Source organism: Lagenorhynchus albirostris, chromosome 2 (assembly GCF_949774975.1).
Source record: "Lagenorhynchus albirostris chromosome 2, mLagAlb1.1, whole genome shotgun sequence".
Taxonomy (NCBI): domain Eukaryota; kingdom Metazoa; phylum Chordata; class Mammalia; order Artiodactyla; family Delphinidae; genus Lagenorhynchus; species Lagenorhynchus albirostris.
In genome coordinates this window covers 183,891,411-183,907,144 of record NC_083096.1, presented here as the reverse complement: position 1 = coordinate 183,907,144, position 15,734 = coordinate 183,891,411, and the positions used below count along the sequence as shown (strand labels likewise).

The following is a 15,734-nucleotide window of genomic DNA, read 5'->3' as shown; positions in this document are numbered from 1 at the left end:
AGAGCACGGCTTCGCTGGATGGCTGGTCCCCACACCACACAGGGCGAGGAATGTGCCGAACACCTACCATCTCAGAAATCCCACAGCCTCAAGAGGAGGAGCCGTGTCCCTTCCAGCTCACGGCCCTGCGCTCTCAGCTCTTGGCGCTGGTTAACGGGTGCAAAGCTGAGCCAGCCTCGCACGTGTTAAGACAGGACAGGATCTATTTTCTCCACTTGGCTGTCCAGCATTTTAGAAAGGAATACAGCTCTAGGGACATAAGCCTTCTTTAAAAATATTTTCAAAATATATTTTATTTCTTTTCCATATGGATTTTGCTGAATGTCCAAGGTACACATGAGCTTCACATACAGAAATAAAGGAGAGTTCTTTAAGAACTGGGATTGAATCAGTCACAAGAATGATCAAATTGATTACGGAAAGCAAACGTGCACGTATCAAAGCTAAGCTTAAGAGTCTCCCTTACAGAGGTCTCTCGTTGACAAGAGAAGTTAGCTGGGGCCACCCCGTGGGTACAGGTGGGAGAAGACGCATCACTGCGGAAACAGCTGTGCACGCAGAGGTCTCTTAGTCCACGCGTGCCAATCTCCCCGCGGGTACGTGGCGTTCTGTGCTGCTGACCTTTGTGGGTCAGTTCTGAATTCTGATTAGAAGCGTGGACTCTTGGAGATAGGTTTGGTATAAATCACTAATGTGCTGAGCTGGGAAGCAGTCAGCGGTACTGAACGTGCAGAGGATCAGTGTGTGCGTCTCACCCTCTATGTTTCTGCACCGTCGGCATCGTCGTCATCGTCGTCTTTGGCTCTGAAATGCATTTTCCTGAATTCGCGTCTGCTCATCGAAGGGCAGGATGACGATGCTGGCGGGAGGTCCTTGGAGGGAAGAGAACACCTGCTTCAGGCACGGGTTGCCCAGCACGAGCACCCGTCTCCGGGCTCTGGTCCCCCCCCCATCATGGGAGCGTGCTCCCCACCAGCGTGATGAAGGGAGAGAGGAAAGACTCTGGGTTAAAAGCAAAAGCAAGCCCGGCAAATGCGGGGGAACTGCCCAGAGGGCCGCAAACCACGGCCATGACTTCACACCCCGCAGCAGGGTCCAGACTCACGTCGGCCAGCCCGCCCACACCCGTGCTCGCTATGGCAACGCTTCTCAGCTCCGTGCGGGGGATGCCCCACATCAGCAGCCGTTCTGTTCTCTCCTCCCGGGTTAGAGCTCTTACTGTGTTTGATCTGCACCGGGTGGCACTCACACGTGTGAACTGGGGCCGTGACCAGGCGTGTGGTCTGCTGGGGGCTGCCTGCCCAGGGGAGAGGCCACAGGCCTTACCTGCATGAGCTCGACATTTCCGAAGAAGCGGCTCACTGGCATCGGCTGGTTGCTGTCGTCGTCGAGAAGGACGCTGTTGTCCATCTGCAGTGGAGGCGTGTGGCTCTGCTCCAGGTCCGCCGCCGCCCCGTCCCTCTCGGGGCAGCCACTGTCGGACTCTCCTCCCGCAGGGGCCCCGCATCTCGGCGGGGGCGGCCTGTCCTCAGTCTCTACCGGGCAGGCGTCACTCATGGCTCCACAGTGCCCCTGGGGGAGTCCTGCGGTCCCCTGAGGAGCGGAGCCACTGGCTTCCTTTCCCGGAAGCCTGGCCCTGTCCTCGGCCGATGCCAGAGGCTCGCGTTGACCTGGGGTCTCGGGGGTCGCTGTGGGCGCAGCAGTGCCGTCGCTCTGGGGGATGGGTTTCTGGAATTCTGACTTCACAAGATGACCTTTGTCGTACTTGAACTTCTTGGACGTGCGCCTGTCGGTGGCTTTTTGTGATGAGGAAGGCTGTCAGGAGAGAAAAGGCAAGGGAAGACCAGACACGCTGAAGGTTACGAAGCAGATGGCCAAGAGTTACCCAGCCTCAAGGCCGGGGCGGGCAGCCCTGCTCACAGCAGGCGACGTCGCCACTGGAGCCGCCGCTTATAGGACAGGGTCCTTTCATTGTCTGCCGCCAAAGGGGCGGAGTCCAGACTGACGCTGTCCCCCGAGGGGCGCCCTGACATGTAAAATGATGACCCCAGACCCAGCTTCCATTCGTTTCTGCTGGGCTGTGAGCTCTGATGAGGCAGGACTCTCTGTTCCATGGCAGGAGCGGGCGCTCAACAGGACCGTGAACTTGACTCAGCGCAGCTCTAACAAGCGGCGCCCCAGGAGGGAAACCAGGCCAGTTGCTGCTGTGAAGCCAGGTCTAGCCAGACCGCCGGGCTGCGGCTCAAGGGAGCCGCTCTGGAAACTGCGACCACCGGGCCACCACGGCCGCGTGCCCCTGGCTGGACAGAGTCCCCTGCCTCCCCACCTGCCCTCTGGGGTGGGCAGCATGGCCTGTGTCAGCATCGCTCAGGCTGCCCAGCAGAGGCCGCTGAGCCCACAGCTCTCGGTGGGTGGGGGCACGTGCACCGAGGGCGGGGCCTCCTCTGATGGCGACAGCGCCCTGACCTCGCCTCTGGTCTGTTCGCTACACTCGAGGCTTTCTAACGTGACATGTTTCGTGGAGAGGTGGACACTCGGTCCGGTCCTGTCTCCGAGGGGCTGAGGCTCACCTGACATGCCGTCCGGGCAGACGTGGCGACGTGGGCTTCCTGGGCCGAGGCCGATGTGGCCAAGCAGCTCCGGGCTCGGAGGCGCGCCGAGGACCGCACTCCACCTGCCAGCTGGGCCAGACCAGAGGCTGGTCAGAGACCCCGAAGGTGGCCCCTCCCACCCCCATGTTTTTATCGACCATGGAAGGACAGACACCGTGGCCTTTTTTTTTTTTTTTGGCTGTGCCATGTGGCTTGTGGGATCTTAGTTCCCCAACCAGGGGTTGAACCCAGGCCCACACAGTGACAGCGCCGAGTCCCAACCACTGCACCGCCAGGGGCTCCCCTGATACCGTGGCCTGAATGGCGCATCTGCACAAAGCTGGGTGGAAGGTGCTGAGCCCCATTTCCATGATCCGGGAAGCTCACATACTCTGTCCCCACCTCCCACGTTTTTAGAACCTCCATTTGTGAGTGAATAGATGTTCAGTTGACTTCGGGTGTTTAGAATAAGCAGCCTGTATCCTTGCTCAGAAGGTTCTTGATAAAAGGTGAAAAAGCAAAAGCCCCCCCCCCCGCAAACCCTCTCTTTGAAATCACAGGGGAGCCAGGCCTAATCCCATCAGCTTAAAGGAGCTGTAGCTGCCGTCCACAGGCCGCAACACACAAACCGCCCGCCGCCATCTCACTTGGAATGCAAAGGAAAGTCTTCTAGTGACAAGGAAGGAATTAAAACAATGAAACTGACAATCATTTTATTTAGGAATAATTTTAGGTTTTCAGAAAAGCAGCAGAGATGGGAAGGGAGTTCCTGCCCGTGCCTCCCTCATCTTCCCGGCAGCCAACAACCTGGTGCATCTGTCAAAACTAAGCTCAGCACTGACGCGACGATTCACGAAACTGGGGCTTCATTTGCATTTCACCTGCCTCTCCACTGACTGCTCTCTCTGTTCCAGAATGGGGACCACAGACACTTAGAAAATAACACATAAAAGCGCAAGTGAGAACTTGAAAGTAAGAGAGGTGGGGGATAGTGAGGAGGGCGTAGCGGAGGGCAAGCTTGACAGCGCTGTCCCAGCGGCCGAGACCTGGGGGCTGAGGACGGGGCGGGATGGGGGGCAGCATGCCCAGAAGTGGAGAAAAGAGATCAGAAAGCACACAAGCTAGTTTAGAAATCTTCACAGCAGCATCTCATCCAGAGGCCCCTGGAGGAGGGCAGGCCACCGAGGCTCCGAGGCACGTGACCGCTTGCGGAGGGCACTTAGAGGGAAGGGGAAGGCAGCCTCCACAGCGAGAACAAGGCAGGACCCGCTGATGCGGACGCCCCGGGGCTGGGCTTTGCTCAGAGAGCCCAGGCAGCAGTGTGGCCGCTCATACCCAGGGAACTAAGCCTAAGAGGTTACAGAACATCTCCTGTGGGGACGGCACCGCGCCACCCAGTCTCCCTGGAGCTCTAGCGCTGCCACAGTCGGGAACAGACATTCTTAGCCCCAGAAAGTCTCTGACTATCCTCTCCTTCCGTTATAGTCCGACTCCAAACATTTCGATGCCGGGTCGTGCCAGGCTCCCTCGGGGGGGACTGGCGCTCGTGACGGCGGCCCCCATCCCTGAGTGTCAACACACAGGCGCTGTGCTCGTGCCGGGCAGCTTTAGAAGGAGCAGCACCACTGCAGATGGGGACTCGGGAGAGGACCCTGCCAAGGTCACACAGTGATGTCTGGCTTCAGAGCCCCTCCCCCTGCTCTGTCACCAGAGCCACCCGCATGAAAGCCTTGGCTGCTTGCAGAGGGACCGAGCAGAGAACCTGCCGTCCGGCTCTGGGGCTGCGTGCCGTGCAGGCCCTCTGCTGGCAGCAGGGCACTTCTAGGTGCTTTGTACCACAGCTCCTGGGGGGCCTGTCACCCCTCAGCCTTCTGGGCCCCTCTGCAGAGGTGAAGTCGGTGAGGGTCTGGCTGAGACCCAGGAGCTGTAGTTACAGGCACCTGAGCAGGCCATCTGCCATCCGCACCAGATTTGCGAGAGTCAACTCCAGTGGCATTTTGGCTTTAGTTTAATCGTGGGTAAAACTACCTCTAAGGCCCTTGCTCCAAAATGTCAAGAATCAATTACATTTTTTTCTAACTTGGAGAACCGTTGCTCTTCAGTTAGGCAAACTGGTTGCTTCCACGTAAGCAATCCCTAAATGAAAAAGCCCCCATCACTGAAGACTTCCTCCTTCCAAGCAGACTAGTTAAAGACTAAAAGGGCTGGAAGAGATCAACAAAACAGCAAGAGGTGCTCCACGAACCCTCCCCCAGTGCAACTGGTGAAGAGTATTAAAAACAACCATTTAAAGCCTTTGCAAATGGTCCTATAAGCAAAGAGCAAAACGAAGAAACAGTTACTCTGGTGTCCCAACTCCAAGCGGCCAAGGTCAGCACACAGGACACCCCCCCCCCAGGCAGAGGGCTTTCTTCCCAGGGGGGCAGGATGGCAGCACTTCTCATTCTGCCCTCACCCCACCTGCTGTGAGGCCAAGTCTCCAGCACACGCTTGAGAGGAGGGGCTCCCCTCTGCCGAGGCCCCACTCATGGAACAGAGGTTCCTGCCCGGGCAGGGCACTAAGGAGACTGGGGCCCCATCGCCCTCGCCCCTCCTAGCGAGGCAGTGGTTCCAAGGCCAGGAGAGGCAAGTCCAGGGGATCTCAGGCTGCTGCCCCCCTTCCCTCCCCTGAGCACTTAGCTCTGAGAGCAGGGGTGTCACACAGAGAAGCCTGTCACTGTCCCCAGCTGGGGAGCCCTGGCTCAGATTCTGCCTGGAGAAGAGGCAGGCATCAAAACAAAGGGCTCTTAATCTCTTCCAACTTCATTTACAACAGAGTGTGGAGAAGGTAATGCCTAAGGAGTCCTCAAGAACAGTGGAAGCTGTGATGAAAGGCAGATGGGAGAAAAGTCAAGATAAAGTGTAGGCGTATAGTCTTCAGGAGACAGCCAAGGAAAAACACAGCAGGAGGATCCCTCCTGGGGTCAGAACAAACATCAAACACTGATCTTAGAAACTAGTCCTTCAAAGAAGCCAGAATGTGATTGGATTCCTTTGTAGAAAATTTATACTCCAGGTCATCGCTGAAAACAACTGGGCGATCAGCTGGCAACTAGCGGAGCTTAAAAGCTGGGTGTGGGGACTTCCCTGGTGGCGCAGTGGTTAAGAATCCACCTGCCAATGCAGGGTTTGAGTCCGGGAATATCCCACGTGCCGCGGAGCAACTAAGCCCGTGTGCCACAGGTACTGAGCCTGCGTTCTAGAGCCCACAAGTCACAACTACTGAGCCTGCGAGCCACAACTACTGAAGCCCATGTACCTAGAGCCTGTGCTCCGCAACAAGAGAAGCCACCACAATGAGAAGCCCGCGCACCGCAAAGAAGAGTAGCACCCGCTCGCCGCAACTAGAGAAAGCCTGCGCACAGCAACGAAGACCCAACGCAGCCAAAAAAAAGAGAAAGAGCTGGGTGTGGTCAGAGAAAGAGGAAGACAGCCCCCCTGAAACTAGTGAGACCCAGGTGACTGTGGGCACACCCAACACTGCCCGTGAGGAGCATCATCACAGCTTCAGCTGTGGGAAGGGAAACAGACTCTACCAGAATCCCCATCACCAAACAAATAAAAAGGACATTAACAGTAAAAAGCCTCAGGGTGGGGGTGGGAGACCAGTACCCAGAGCTGCTACAATATGTTATCTAACATGTCCAGTTTTCAAAAAATCATGAAACATGCAAGGAAACAGGAAAGCAGATCCATGCACTAGAATAAAAGCAACAGAGACTCCTGTGAGAGAGATCAGATGTTGGGTTTATCAGAAAAGGACTTCAAGATAGCCATTATAAATGTGTTCAAGAACTAAGAGAGGGGCTTCCCTGGTGGCACAGTGGTTGAGAGTCCACCTGCCATTGCAGGAGACACGGGTTCGTGCCCCGGTCCGGGAAGATCCCACATGCCGCGGAGCGGATAGACCCGTGACCCATGGCCGCTGAGCCTGCGCGTCGGGAGCCTGTGCTCCGCAACGGGAGAGGCCACAACAGTGAGAGGCCCGCGTACCGCAAAAAAAAAAAAAAAAAAACTAAGAGAGACCATGATCAAAGAAAGATTTGATGACATCACATGCAATAGAGATTATCAATAATAAGATAGAAATTATAAAAAAGAACCAAATGGGAATTCAGGAGTTGAAAATTACAATAGCTGAAGTAAAAAATTCACTGGCAGGGGTGGGGGTGTGCTCAAGAGTAGATATGAACTGGCAGAAGAAAGAATAAGTGAGCTTGAAGATAGATTGCTAGATTACACAAGCTGAAGAACAGAGAGAAATAAGAACGGAGAAGAATGAAGAGCGCCCCAGAGACATGTGGAGACTATTAAGTGCAGCAACATACGTGTAATGGGAGTACCAGCAAGAAAGGAGGGAGAGAGAGGCAGAAAAAATATTTGAAGAAATAATGGCTGAAAACTTCCCAAACTTATTGAAAAACAACAATGTACAAACCAGCAATCTCTGTTTCTCTTTTTTTTCTTTTTGGCTGTGCTGTGTGGCATGTGGGATTAGTTCCCCAACCAGGGATTGAACCCACGCCCCCTATAGTGGAAGCATGGAACCCTAACCACTGGACCGCCAGGAAATTCCCCAAACCCAGCAATCTCAAAGAACTGAACTTCAAGTAGGATAACTGCAAAGAGATCTATAAGCAGATGCAACACTGTTTAAGTGCTGAAAGTCAAAGACAAGGGGAAAGTCTCGGAAGCAGCAAGAGGAAAATGACTCCTTAGGACGAGGGAGCCCAACAAATAAACTGCTGATTTAGCAGAAACACTGGGCGCCAGACCACAGCGGGTACATTCAAACAGACTCAAAGTTCTCAGACAAAAAACTGTCAACCAAGAATACTATCAGCAAAACCATCCTTCAAAAGTGAAGGCAAAATAGACACTTCCAGATAAACAAAAACTGAGAGCACTTGTTGCTGCAGACTCCTCTTACAAGAAATACTAGAGGAAGTTCTTTGGGTTGGAAGCAGGTGACCCCAGACGATAATGCAAATCCACAGAAAGGGCTTCCCTGGTGGCGCAGTGGTTGAGAGTCTGCCTGCCGATGCAGGGGACGCGGGTTCGTGCCCCGGTCCGGGAAGATCCCACATGCCGCAGAGCAGCTGGGCCCATGAGCCATGGCCCCTGAGCCTGCGCGTCCGGAGCCTGTGCTCCGCAACGGGAGAGGCCACAACAGTGAGAGGCCCGCGTACCGCGGAAAAAAACAAAAACCAAAAAAAAAAAAAACCAAAAAAACAAATCCACAGAAAAAAGAGCACCAGTAAAGATAATTACGTTCTCACGGAGACAGTTTACGTGCATATTATTTCCTTCCCTAAGGTGATTTAAAAGCCAGTTGCATACAGTAACACGTATGCAAGTGTAGGCAGGAATGCCCATAACAGCACAAAGGAGATGCGTGGCATCAAGGCTGTACTGGGCTAAGGAAATGACCACGGCTGGTAATCACGACAGTGTACTATCGGGTTTGTAACATTAAACATTTACCACCACCAGAAAAGTGCGTTAAGGGAACAGAGTGCGTTAAGGGAACATAGCTACATAGGGGTAACATTTGTGTATCTCTCTGGAACTAAGCTACTTCAATCTGAAACGAATTCTGCTAAATTACAATGTACACGGTAAGACCTAGAGCAACCCCCGGGGGAAAAAAATTAAAGGTTTTAAAAAAATCAATAAATTAAAACCCTACATTAGAACCAAACAGAAGTGTGAGAAAAAAAGTAAAATGACACGCGAACCCAACTAAGTCACTGACGCGCTGAACGATCCCTCAAAAGGCAGAGACGTCAGGCTGGGAGAGCGCAACCATGTGGGTTTTCAGGAGACACACTTTCGGGTCAAAGGTACCCCAGGCGCCGCTCCCACCCCCCGGAGGGCCCCCTCCCCAGGCAGGGGCGCATCCTGTCCCGGGCCCTCGCCCTGGTTCACACCGCCCGCCGGCTACCAGTGCCAGGAACTGGCGCCCCTCTATCCTCTCCACCCTCCGGGGTGTACCCGTCGTCATGTGCCCGCACTTGGGCTGGCTGACCCCGGGCTCGGGTGCCGGCAGCAGAGGCACGCGAACCCCGGGCTGGGCAGCGTCAGGGCACCAGGGGTCCGGACCAGCTCCGGAGAGAGAGGCCCCCCCGCCAGGACCTGATCTGGGAGCCCCCTTCCCAGGGGCGTGGCCTCGGAGCGTCCCTAGCCCGGGGGCGTGGTATGGGGGGGTGCCCTTCCAAGGGCGTGGCCTGGGAGACCCCCTTCCCGCAGACGAGGTCGGAAATGGGGGGGTCCGCTTCCAAAGGCGTGACCTGGGAGCTCCCTCCCGGGGGTCGAGAGCCAGGCAGAGATCCCCCACCTCCGCCCGAGGCGTACCGTGGCTCCCCTTCAGCTCCCAGAAAGTTGGCGGCGGCACCCCCCACTGCGCCCGGCGCAGCTCCCGCCCGGCCTCCGGCCCCTCACCTTCCGGCTCCTCATGAGTGTGAGCGGCGCGTTGCCGCCCTCAGCCCCGCCGCCAAGCCCCAGCACCGGGCCTAACACTCTCCAGCAGAGAAACGACCCGGCCGCCCTCGGCTCGCGCCGCGGCGTCTGACGTCACCAGAATGCTGGCCAATCACAGCCAGGCGTCTCCAGGCATGTGACCCAACAAAGTCGGCGTTTTACGTAGCTGGCGGGTCTCACGGCAGCGTTGTGAGGATAATCTCCCTTGCGGGCTCTCTGGCCGCCATTTTTGAGCGGGGCGGAGGCCATATTTATGAGGGTCGCCTCCCTTGGTGTCTCTGCGGCCGCCATGTTTAAGAGGGTCGGTGGCCATAGTTTAGAGGGGCTCCTCCCTTGAAGGCTCTGCGACCGCCATGTTTAAGCGGGGCGGCGGCCATGTTTATGAGGGGCCCCTCCCTTGACGGCTCTGCGGCCGCCACGTTTAAGCGGGGCGGCGGCCATGTTCGTGAGGGGCCTCCTTTGGAGTCCCCGGCCACGCGCGTGGAGGCTGGCTGGGAGGGCGTGCGCGGCGGTGTCTTCCACCCCGGTCCGGCAGGCGATTTTCCCGGGCCCCGGCCTTGGCTTCTGGGCCCCGGAAGCGATGCTGGAGTCCCTGGAGGTGGTCGCGCGAGGTCGTTCCCCGCCCTGGCCGCACTGCCCACCGATGCAGTGCTGGGTGGGCCGGGCCCGGGGCTGCACGGCGAACCCGGCCCGCGTGGGAAGGGACGGCGGCGTCTCCCGCCGCGAGCCCCGGGGGCGGCCGCCCTCGGGTGGATTCCCCCGCGCTGGCCCGCACCTCGTCTCAGGCACGTGCGTCGGCGCCCCGGGACCGAGGTCCACGGACGAGGCTAAAGCCCTCCCGGTGCTCGGGGCTCCGGGGCCGGGGCCGCAGGGCCCTTTCGGGCCGGGGGACACCAGCCTCCGTGCCCGCTGTGGCCCTCCTCCCGGAACCACCCACTTTCTCATCAGGGACGCAGGGACCATGCGCTCTTCACAAATAAACGACAGTGGTGTTTCCTTTTGTTATTACTGTTTTGTTTTTTTTTAACAGATGAGAACATTTAAATCAGGCAGTTTTGTCAATTACGTTTTAAAATTAAAGTATAAAGGTTGAAATGTGTACCGCTCGAGGGTCTCTCCGCGCGTGGTTCCCTGGCAGAGGCGTGATTCACCGTCTCTTCCAAAGGCTTCATGGTCTCTGCCCTGACGGAATGACTCCCTCGAAGCCTGGAAATACAGTCGATGCCTCTTTTCAGTGCATAAAAAATGTGGGCCCTTCAGGATCCCGCCAGAGCGCTATGCAGACTCTCCTCTCTAGACACGCGTTGGCAGTGCGTGAAGACACGTGCAGTCCTAGGGTACACAAGCACACACGGACACGTGCACACACACGCACTGCACACAACTGCACGCACCCGTGCACGTGCATACATGTGCATGCACAGGCAAACACCAGCACAAGCTCACCCACCTGGGTATCCTATCCATCTTCCTTCCCAGTCCCATGCTTTTCACCGGGTTGTTCCCCATGGTACACACCTAAGGGAAAAGACAAATGTGGGCTGGCAGGAAATCCTTTTGAAGGGGAAACTAACATAATCACTGTCAGCTGTTAAGAAAAAAGCAAAGTGATATGGGTGTTAAATACCTAACCTGTCCCGTTTTCGCTGAAGTCGGTTTCACAATGAGCTGGGTTCAGTGATTTCATTTTGGACTCCTTAAGAGCTCTGAGTTCTCAGTTCTCATTAACTAGGGGCTGATCGCCACAAGCCAGTTTTGGGCTCCATGGTGGTTTATGGTTAATGTCAACTGAGATACACACCGCACTGCTTCAGCGTGTCCGACTGTGGCCGGATCATCTCAGTGTCATCTCGAGTTTAACGTCCCAAAGGAGCTGTTGATCTCTTGTCACAGATATGCTCTGCTCCCCCTCACTGCTCCCCTGCCTCCAGTTTACATAGGTGGTATTTCCAGCTGCCCAGCTGCTCTGGCCTGGCCCCCAGGGCCAGCCTTGACAGCCAGGGCATACTCACGGCCCAGGTCCCATCAGCAACCATCCCTGGTCCGCCTTCCCCTCTTGCCAGTTCTGCCCTTGGCAGTCAGGGTGGTCGTTGATCAGTGACCCACCCCACTGCTAACGGTCTTCAGCACTTCCTCACCGCTTCTAGGATGGAGAGCGACAGTCCTAATACGACCTGCACAGCCCAGCACAGTGCCTGGCACAGTGGCTACTCAATGAATGATGGTCGAATGAATGCTCAGAAAGCCCTCTGAGGTTGCCCACCGCTGCCCCTCGTCCGGACTCATCTGGCCCTGCCACCCCCTCCCCTCCCCCTCTGCTGTGCTCCCCGCTCCCTCTCAGCCCCCACCCTGCATGCACTATTCCCTCCGCCTGGAAAACCTGACCCCCAGTCCCCCACCCATTTTGCCTTGCTAGTTCATTCTACAAATCTCAATGCAGCTTCAATTTCATGTCCCGGTTGGGGGGCAGTGCATTACCAGATGTTCTCCCCAAACCCCAAATTCAGCCTGTCAATTGTTTTTTAGCATCCTGTACTCTTCCCCCAGGGCGTGGAGCCAGCTGGCTCTCCTATCCCCTTTCTCCTGGAGCACTGCAAGGCATCCCTTCACTCACTCACTCCATGTGTCTGCTGAGCTGTCATGGCCGTGCTGAGCTGGGCCTGGGGTCCCAGTGGTGGTGGGCTCATGCCAGTCCTGCCTTTTTAGTGGTTTAGCCCCACAGGGGGATGGGCGTTGCTGGAATAATCACACGAGGATCAATCCATCTGCATTGGTGGTAAGAGCCACAGGGGAGAAGCCCTAGCACCTGGGGTGTCAGACCCACTCAGGGGAATCAGATAAGGCTCCTTGGACAGTGGAAGTGGATCAGAAGTCACCTCTTCTCTCCAGGACCCAAGCCCCTTTCAGGCTCCCCAGGAGGAAGCAGGCAGGAGCCCCTGCCTGGGCAGAAGTTCGCCCCTCCTGATGCAGCGGGAGGTCCTGCCCTGGTGGAGCAGGCGTGCTTGGATTCTCCGCTCTGCACACCTCCCAAGCCGCCGTGTCGGGACGCGCTCCATCCTGGAGGGCACACAGAGGACATGGAACCAAAATCATGCCTCTGCACATCCCTCTGGGTTCCTTGGCGCCCTTTGTCTCTCGTTTTCTTCCTGAACGGCTGTACTCCCTACCCTTCCGGGGTTAGGGGCCCAGAGAGGGGCGTCCCCATGATGGCAGGACATTGGTTCTCATTGCCGGTTGGTCCCCCACGTGGATTGAAAGCTCCCTGAAGGCAGGGACTGTGTTCTGCTCAGAACCCCGTCCCAGAACCCAGCCAAGTGTCTGGGACATGCAGGCGGGGGCTCGGGAAGCACTGATTGAAAGAAGGATGGTGATGATGACACACAGGAAGAAACTGAAGATGGAAGATTCTGAGGAAACTTTGTATTCCTCAGAATGCAAAGGTTTCCTTCGTAGCTCACCTCTCCTGCCTGACTCGGCTGGGTAGTCACAACCCTACAGCCGTGCAGCTGTCGAATTCCTCTCATGAGTCAATCCCACGCAAATTTGCCAAGGTCCTAGCAGGAGCCAGGCATCTTCAGGACCCAGAGGTCGACAAGGACGTGCAGGCTCAGAGCCTTGTAGGAAACACAAGAGGCGCACAGAGCTCCTGCGACCCAGAGAAAGTGCAAAGAAGTTGCAAAGGGACACTGGTGTTGAGCAGGAAACAGTCTCTGTGGAGGGAGGTTGGTCAGGGAAGGCTTTCTGGAAGAGGTGGTGCTGGCCTTGGGCTTTAAACATATGTGAAGTGTCAACACCGAGGCGGGGCCGCCCTTCGCAGAATCTCACCAGTGGTTAAACATCAGTGCAGTTTCCGTAGGCTGCTTTGCAGGCTAATCAAATAATCTGTGACATTAAAACATTTGAGAACAATAGGGCATTTTCTGCTTCAAATCTCCTACAGCCGGCTGGGAAGAGGGGCCAACTGTGGGTCTATTAGACAGGCTCATGTTTCAGCAGATTCACGATCAGCAGAAAGACCTGTGTGAGGGTGCTCTCCTCAAGCGCACGGCTGTTCCTTCCTCCTCTTTGCCTCCCTGGCAGGAGACTTGGAGGCGGCCTCATTCAGAATTTCTTGATCTTGTTTTTCCTGGTTCACTTGGCTTTCCATTCTGGGCTTCTGTCTTTTTTTTTTTTTTTTTTTTCGGTATGCAGGCCACTCACTGTTGTGGCCTCTACCGTTACGGAGCACAGGCTCCGGACACGCAGGCTCAGCGGCCATGGCTCACGGGCCCAGCCGCTCCGCGGCATGTGGGATCTTCCCGGACTGGGGCACGAACCCGTGTCCCCTGCATCGGCAGGCGGACTCTCAACCACTGCGCCACCAGGGAAGCCCTGGGCTTCTGTCTTTTATGTGCAATTAATCGTGTGTGTGTGTTCTAAAAAATCTAACTGTGCTTCTGTTTTTATTGATAGCAACTCCGAATTGTTTTGGGCAGCAGTCAGGATGTAAATGTATACGAAGCAAAATCCTCATAAAGCCTTCACGTTCCACTGACATCGGACAGGTAGAAATTCACCAGAATCAGCCAGGAATGGTCTCCCGACGCCTTCTGGCTGTACTGTAACTGTCATCATTATCCATTCGTTTCATTCATCAAACATTTATAGAGCTCTCTGTGTGCACTGCGCTTCATCACTGTAAGAAATATTGCAGCCACATCACACAACTCGGCTGACAGCTGGAAGGGGGGCTCCCTCAAAGGAGGGTCTTGGGATCTGGGGGACCCACAGATGTTTACTCGAAGCCAATGGAGAAATAGTGCCAGGCAGTTGAACTTTGGGAACTGCCGTGGTCCCCGTTTGCCCTGAAAACACAAGGAACACACCCTGCTTGGGTATTCAGGGAACCCCAATCAGAATGGAATGTTCAGGACATCATCCTGGCCTAGAAGCTCTGAGTGGTTGGCAGTGTTGGGACAAAGCTACTCCCTGGGTAGGGACATCGCAGTGATCGTGTCCTTTGAATGAAAACCCAGGGATTTGCAGAGCCTGGAAAAGGCTACATTTCCAGCGAGATGGAGAAAACGCCATTTTAGGAGGACCTTTGGGCTGGCAGCAAGAGAGACCCAAAGAAGAAAAGCTCTATTCTGAGAGCTCCTGGGCCCCGGGCTGGTGGAAATTGGCTTGTGATCCTATTAACGTGGAGTGAGGCTCAGACTGTGAAGCGAGGGTGTAAATTAGTCTCTCGCAGCAGATTTACTTCTGCCTCACTCACAAGCGCTGGAGTCTTCCGTGGCCCTCTCGGCTCCTTTGGCTAAAAGTCCGTGACACGTTATGGACAGCCGCCAAAGGTGTGTATTTGCCCGTAAATGTGGCGTCGTTAACTCGGTGCTTTCTCTGTCTGAGGCCGTGTGATGGCCCGCGGGCTGAGCGTGGGGACTATACCCTCTTCAGGCTCTGAGTTGCGGGCATCGCCTGCATCCGAGCCCAAGCATCACGGGACCCTGCCACCCCCATGGGGGGAAGCCCACCCGGGAGAGACGGACGTCACCATTGGATGCAGAGTCAATTAGCGCTGGGAACAATTGACCTCGAGTCTAGGTCCATCCCTCCTGGGGCCTTGCGGGGCTAATCACCAGATCCCAGATCCATTGAGTTTCACCTGGGCTGCAGAGACGTTTCAAGGTGCTACCCTCCTCCCCCGCTGTCAAGAAAGGTGATGAAGGCCCTCTGGGGAGGGGGGCGGGCAGCAAGGCGGTGGGAGGGCTGATGTGGCAGACGGGAAGCACAGGAAGACGGCAGTGCCCGCCCGCCCGCCCGCCCGGGAGATCACAATACACTTAGCCTTCCTTCCAGACACCTTTCAACCACCTGAAAGACTTGAAAGCCATGAATATGCAGTTTTGCTCTCAGAGATGGGGGACAGGGAGATTTTGCACCAGCAGCATTTACTTGGAAACAAGGCAAGGTCGGTGGACCCCTGTCTGTTTCCCCGTCCCAATATGGCAGGCGGCTGGCTCAGAGAGGGAGAAAGGTACTTGATAGGGGAGGTGGTTAATTCACAAAAACAAAACCTGCAGGAGTCCACAGGTGAGCCGGGATCCTAAGGGATGCTGGAAGGGCCCCTACTCCACCTTGGTGAGTGAGGTCTGCCCTGATCCGCCAGCACAGGCAGCAGAATGACAAAACGGCCGGCCTCTGCCGGCGGTGGCTGGCTTTTCTCTCCGCAGGAATCCCCGTGTCCTTGAAGGGCATCTGCCTCCTTGCATCCCCACACTGGCATCTCCGTCACGCTGCTTCCTAAGAATGCAGAATAGGTTCAGGTCAGTGCGTTTTGAGGCAGCTAAACGCTGGATAAATGTCACCGTACGCAGATTTAAGTGGCACAGCCAGGGTTACCTGTGGTCCCTTCCCAGCAGCTAACAGATGTGAGTTAATGTCGTGGATGTCCTTGCTCTCAGGGGGTGCCTCGCCAGGGCTGTCTGGCTGCCTGGTTGTCTGTGGCCTCACCTGTCTCGCTCAGGTGTGGGCTCCCCTGCTGCCTTGCTCCAGCCTTCTTTTCAGTCTGGGCACAAAACGGGAAGCAGAACCTGCTTTGTTATCTGGTCTCTACACACATCTCTCAGTTTGTGGGGTGTTGGCTCG

General features: G+C 55.9%; 1 protein-coding gene across 2 annotated transcripts; it reads right to left on the bottom strand.

Moving 5' to 3' along the window:
• Positions 1-264: 264 nt before the first annotated feature.
• Positions 265-9,212, bottom strand: C2H1orf174 (chromosome 2 C1orf174 homolog). Of its 2 annotated transcripts, XM_060141633.1 has the most exons (4): positions 9,072-9,212; positions 2,571-2,681; positions 1,327-1,815; positions 265-872 (listed from the first exon to the last, which is right to left on the bottom strand). In XM_060141633.1, exons 1-4 carry the CDS (start codon positions 9,084-9,086, stop codon positions 759-761), a joined length of 729 nt encoding a protein of 242 aa, XP_059997616.1. In that variant the 5' UTR covers positions 9,087-9,212; the 3' UTR covers positions 265-758. The 2 variants fall into 2 exon arrangements, with proteins under 2 accessions (XP_059997616.1, XP_059997617.1); XM_060141634.1 differs by lacking the exon at positions 2,571-2,681 and having other exon boundaries at positions 9,072-9,207.
• Between the last annotated feature and the right edge of the window lie 6,522 nt (positions 9,213-15,734).

Excerpts from the sequence above, each read along its gene's own strand:
- C2H1orf174 (XM_060141633.1), bottom strand. Across the intron at positions 1,816-2,570 it reads CTGCCCGGACGGCATGTCAG|CCTTCCTCATCACAAAAAGC; the intron begins GTGAGCCTCAGC and ends CTCTCCTGACAG. Across the intron at positions 873-1,326 it reads GAAATGTCGAGCTCATGCAG|GACCTCCCGCCAGCATCGTC; the intron begins GTAAGGCCTGTG and ends CTTCCCTCCAAG.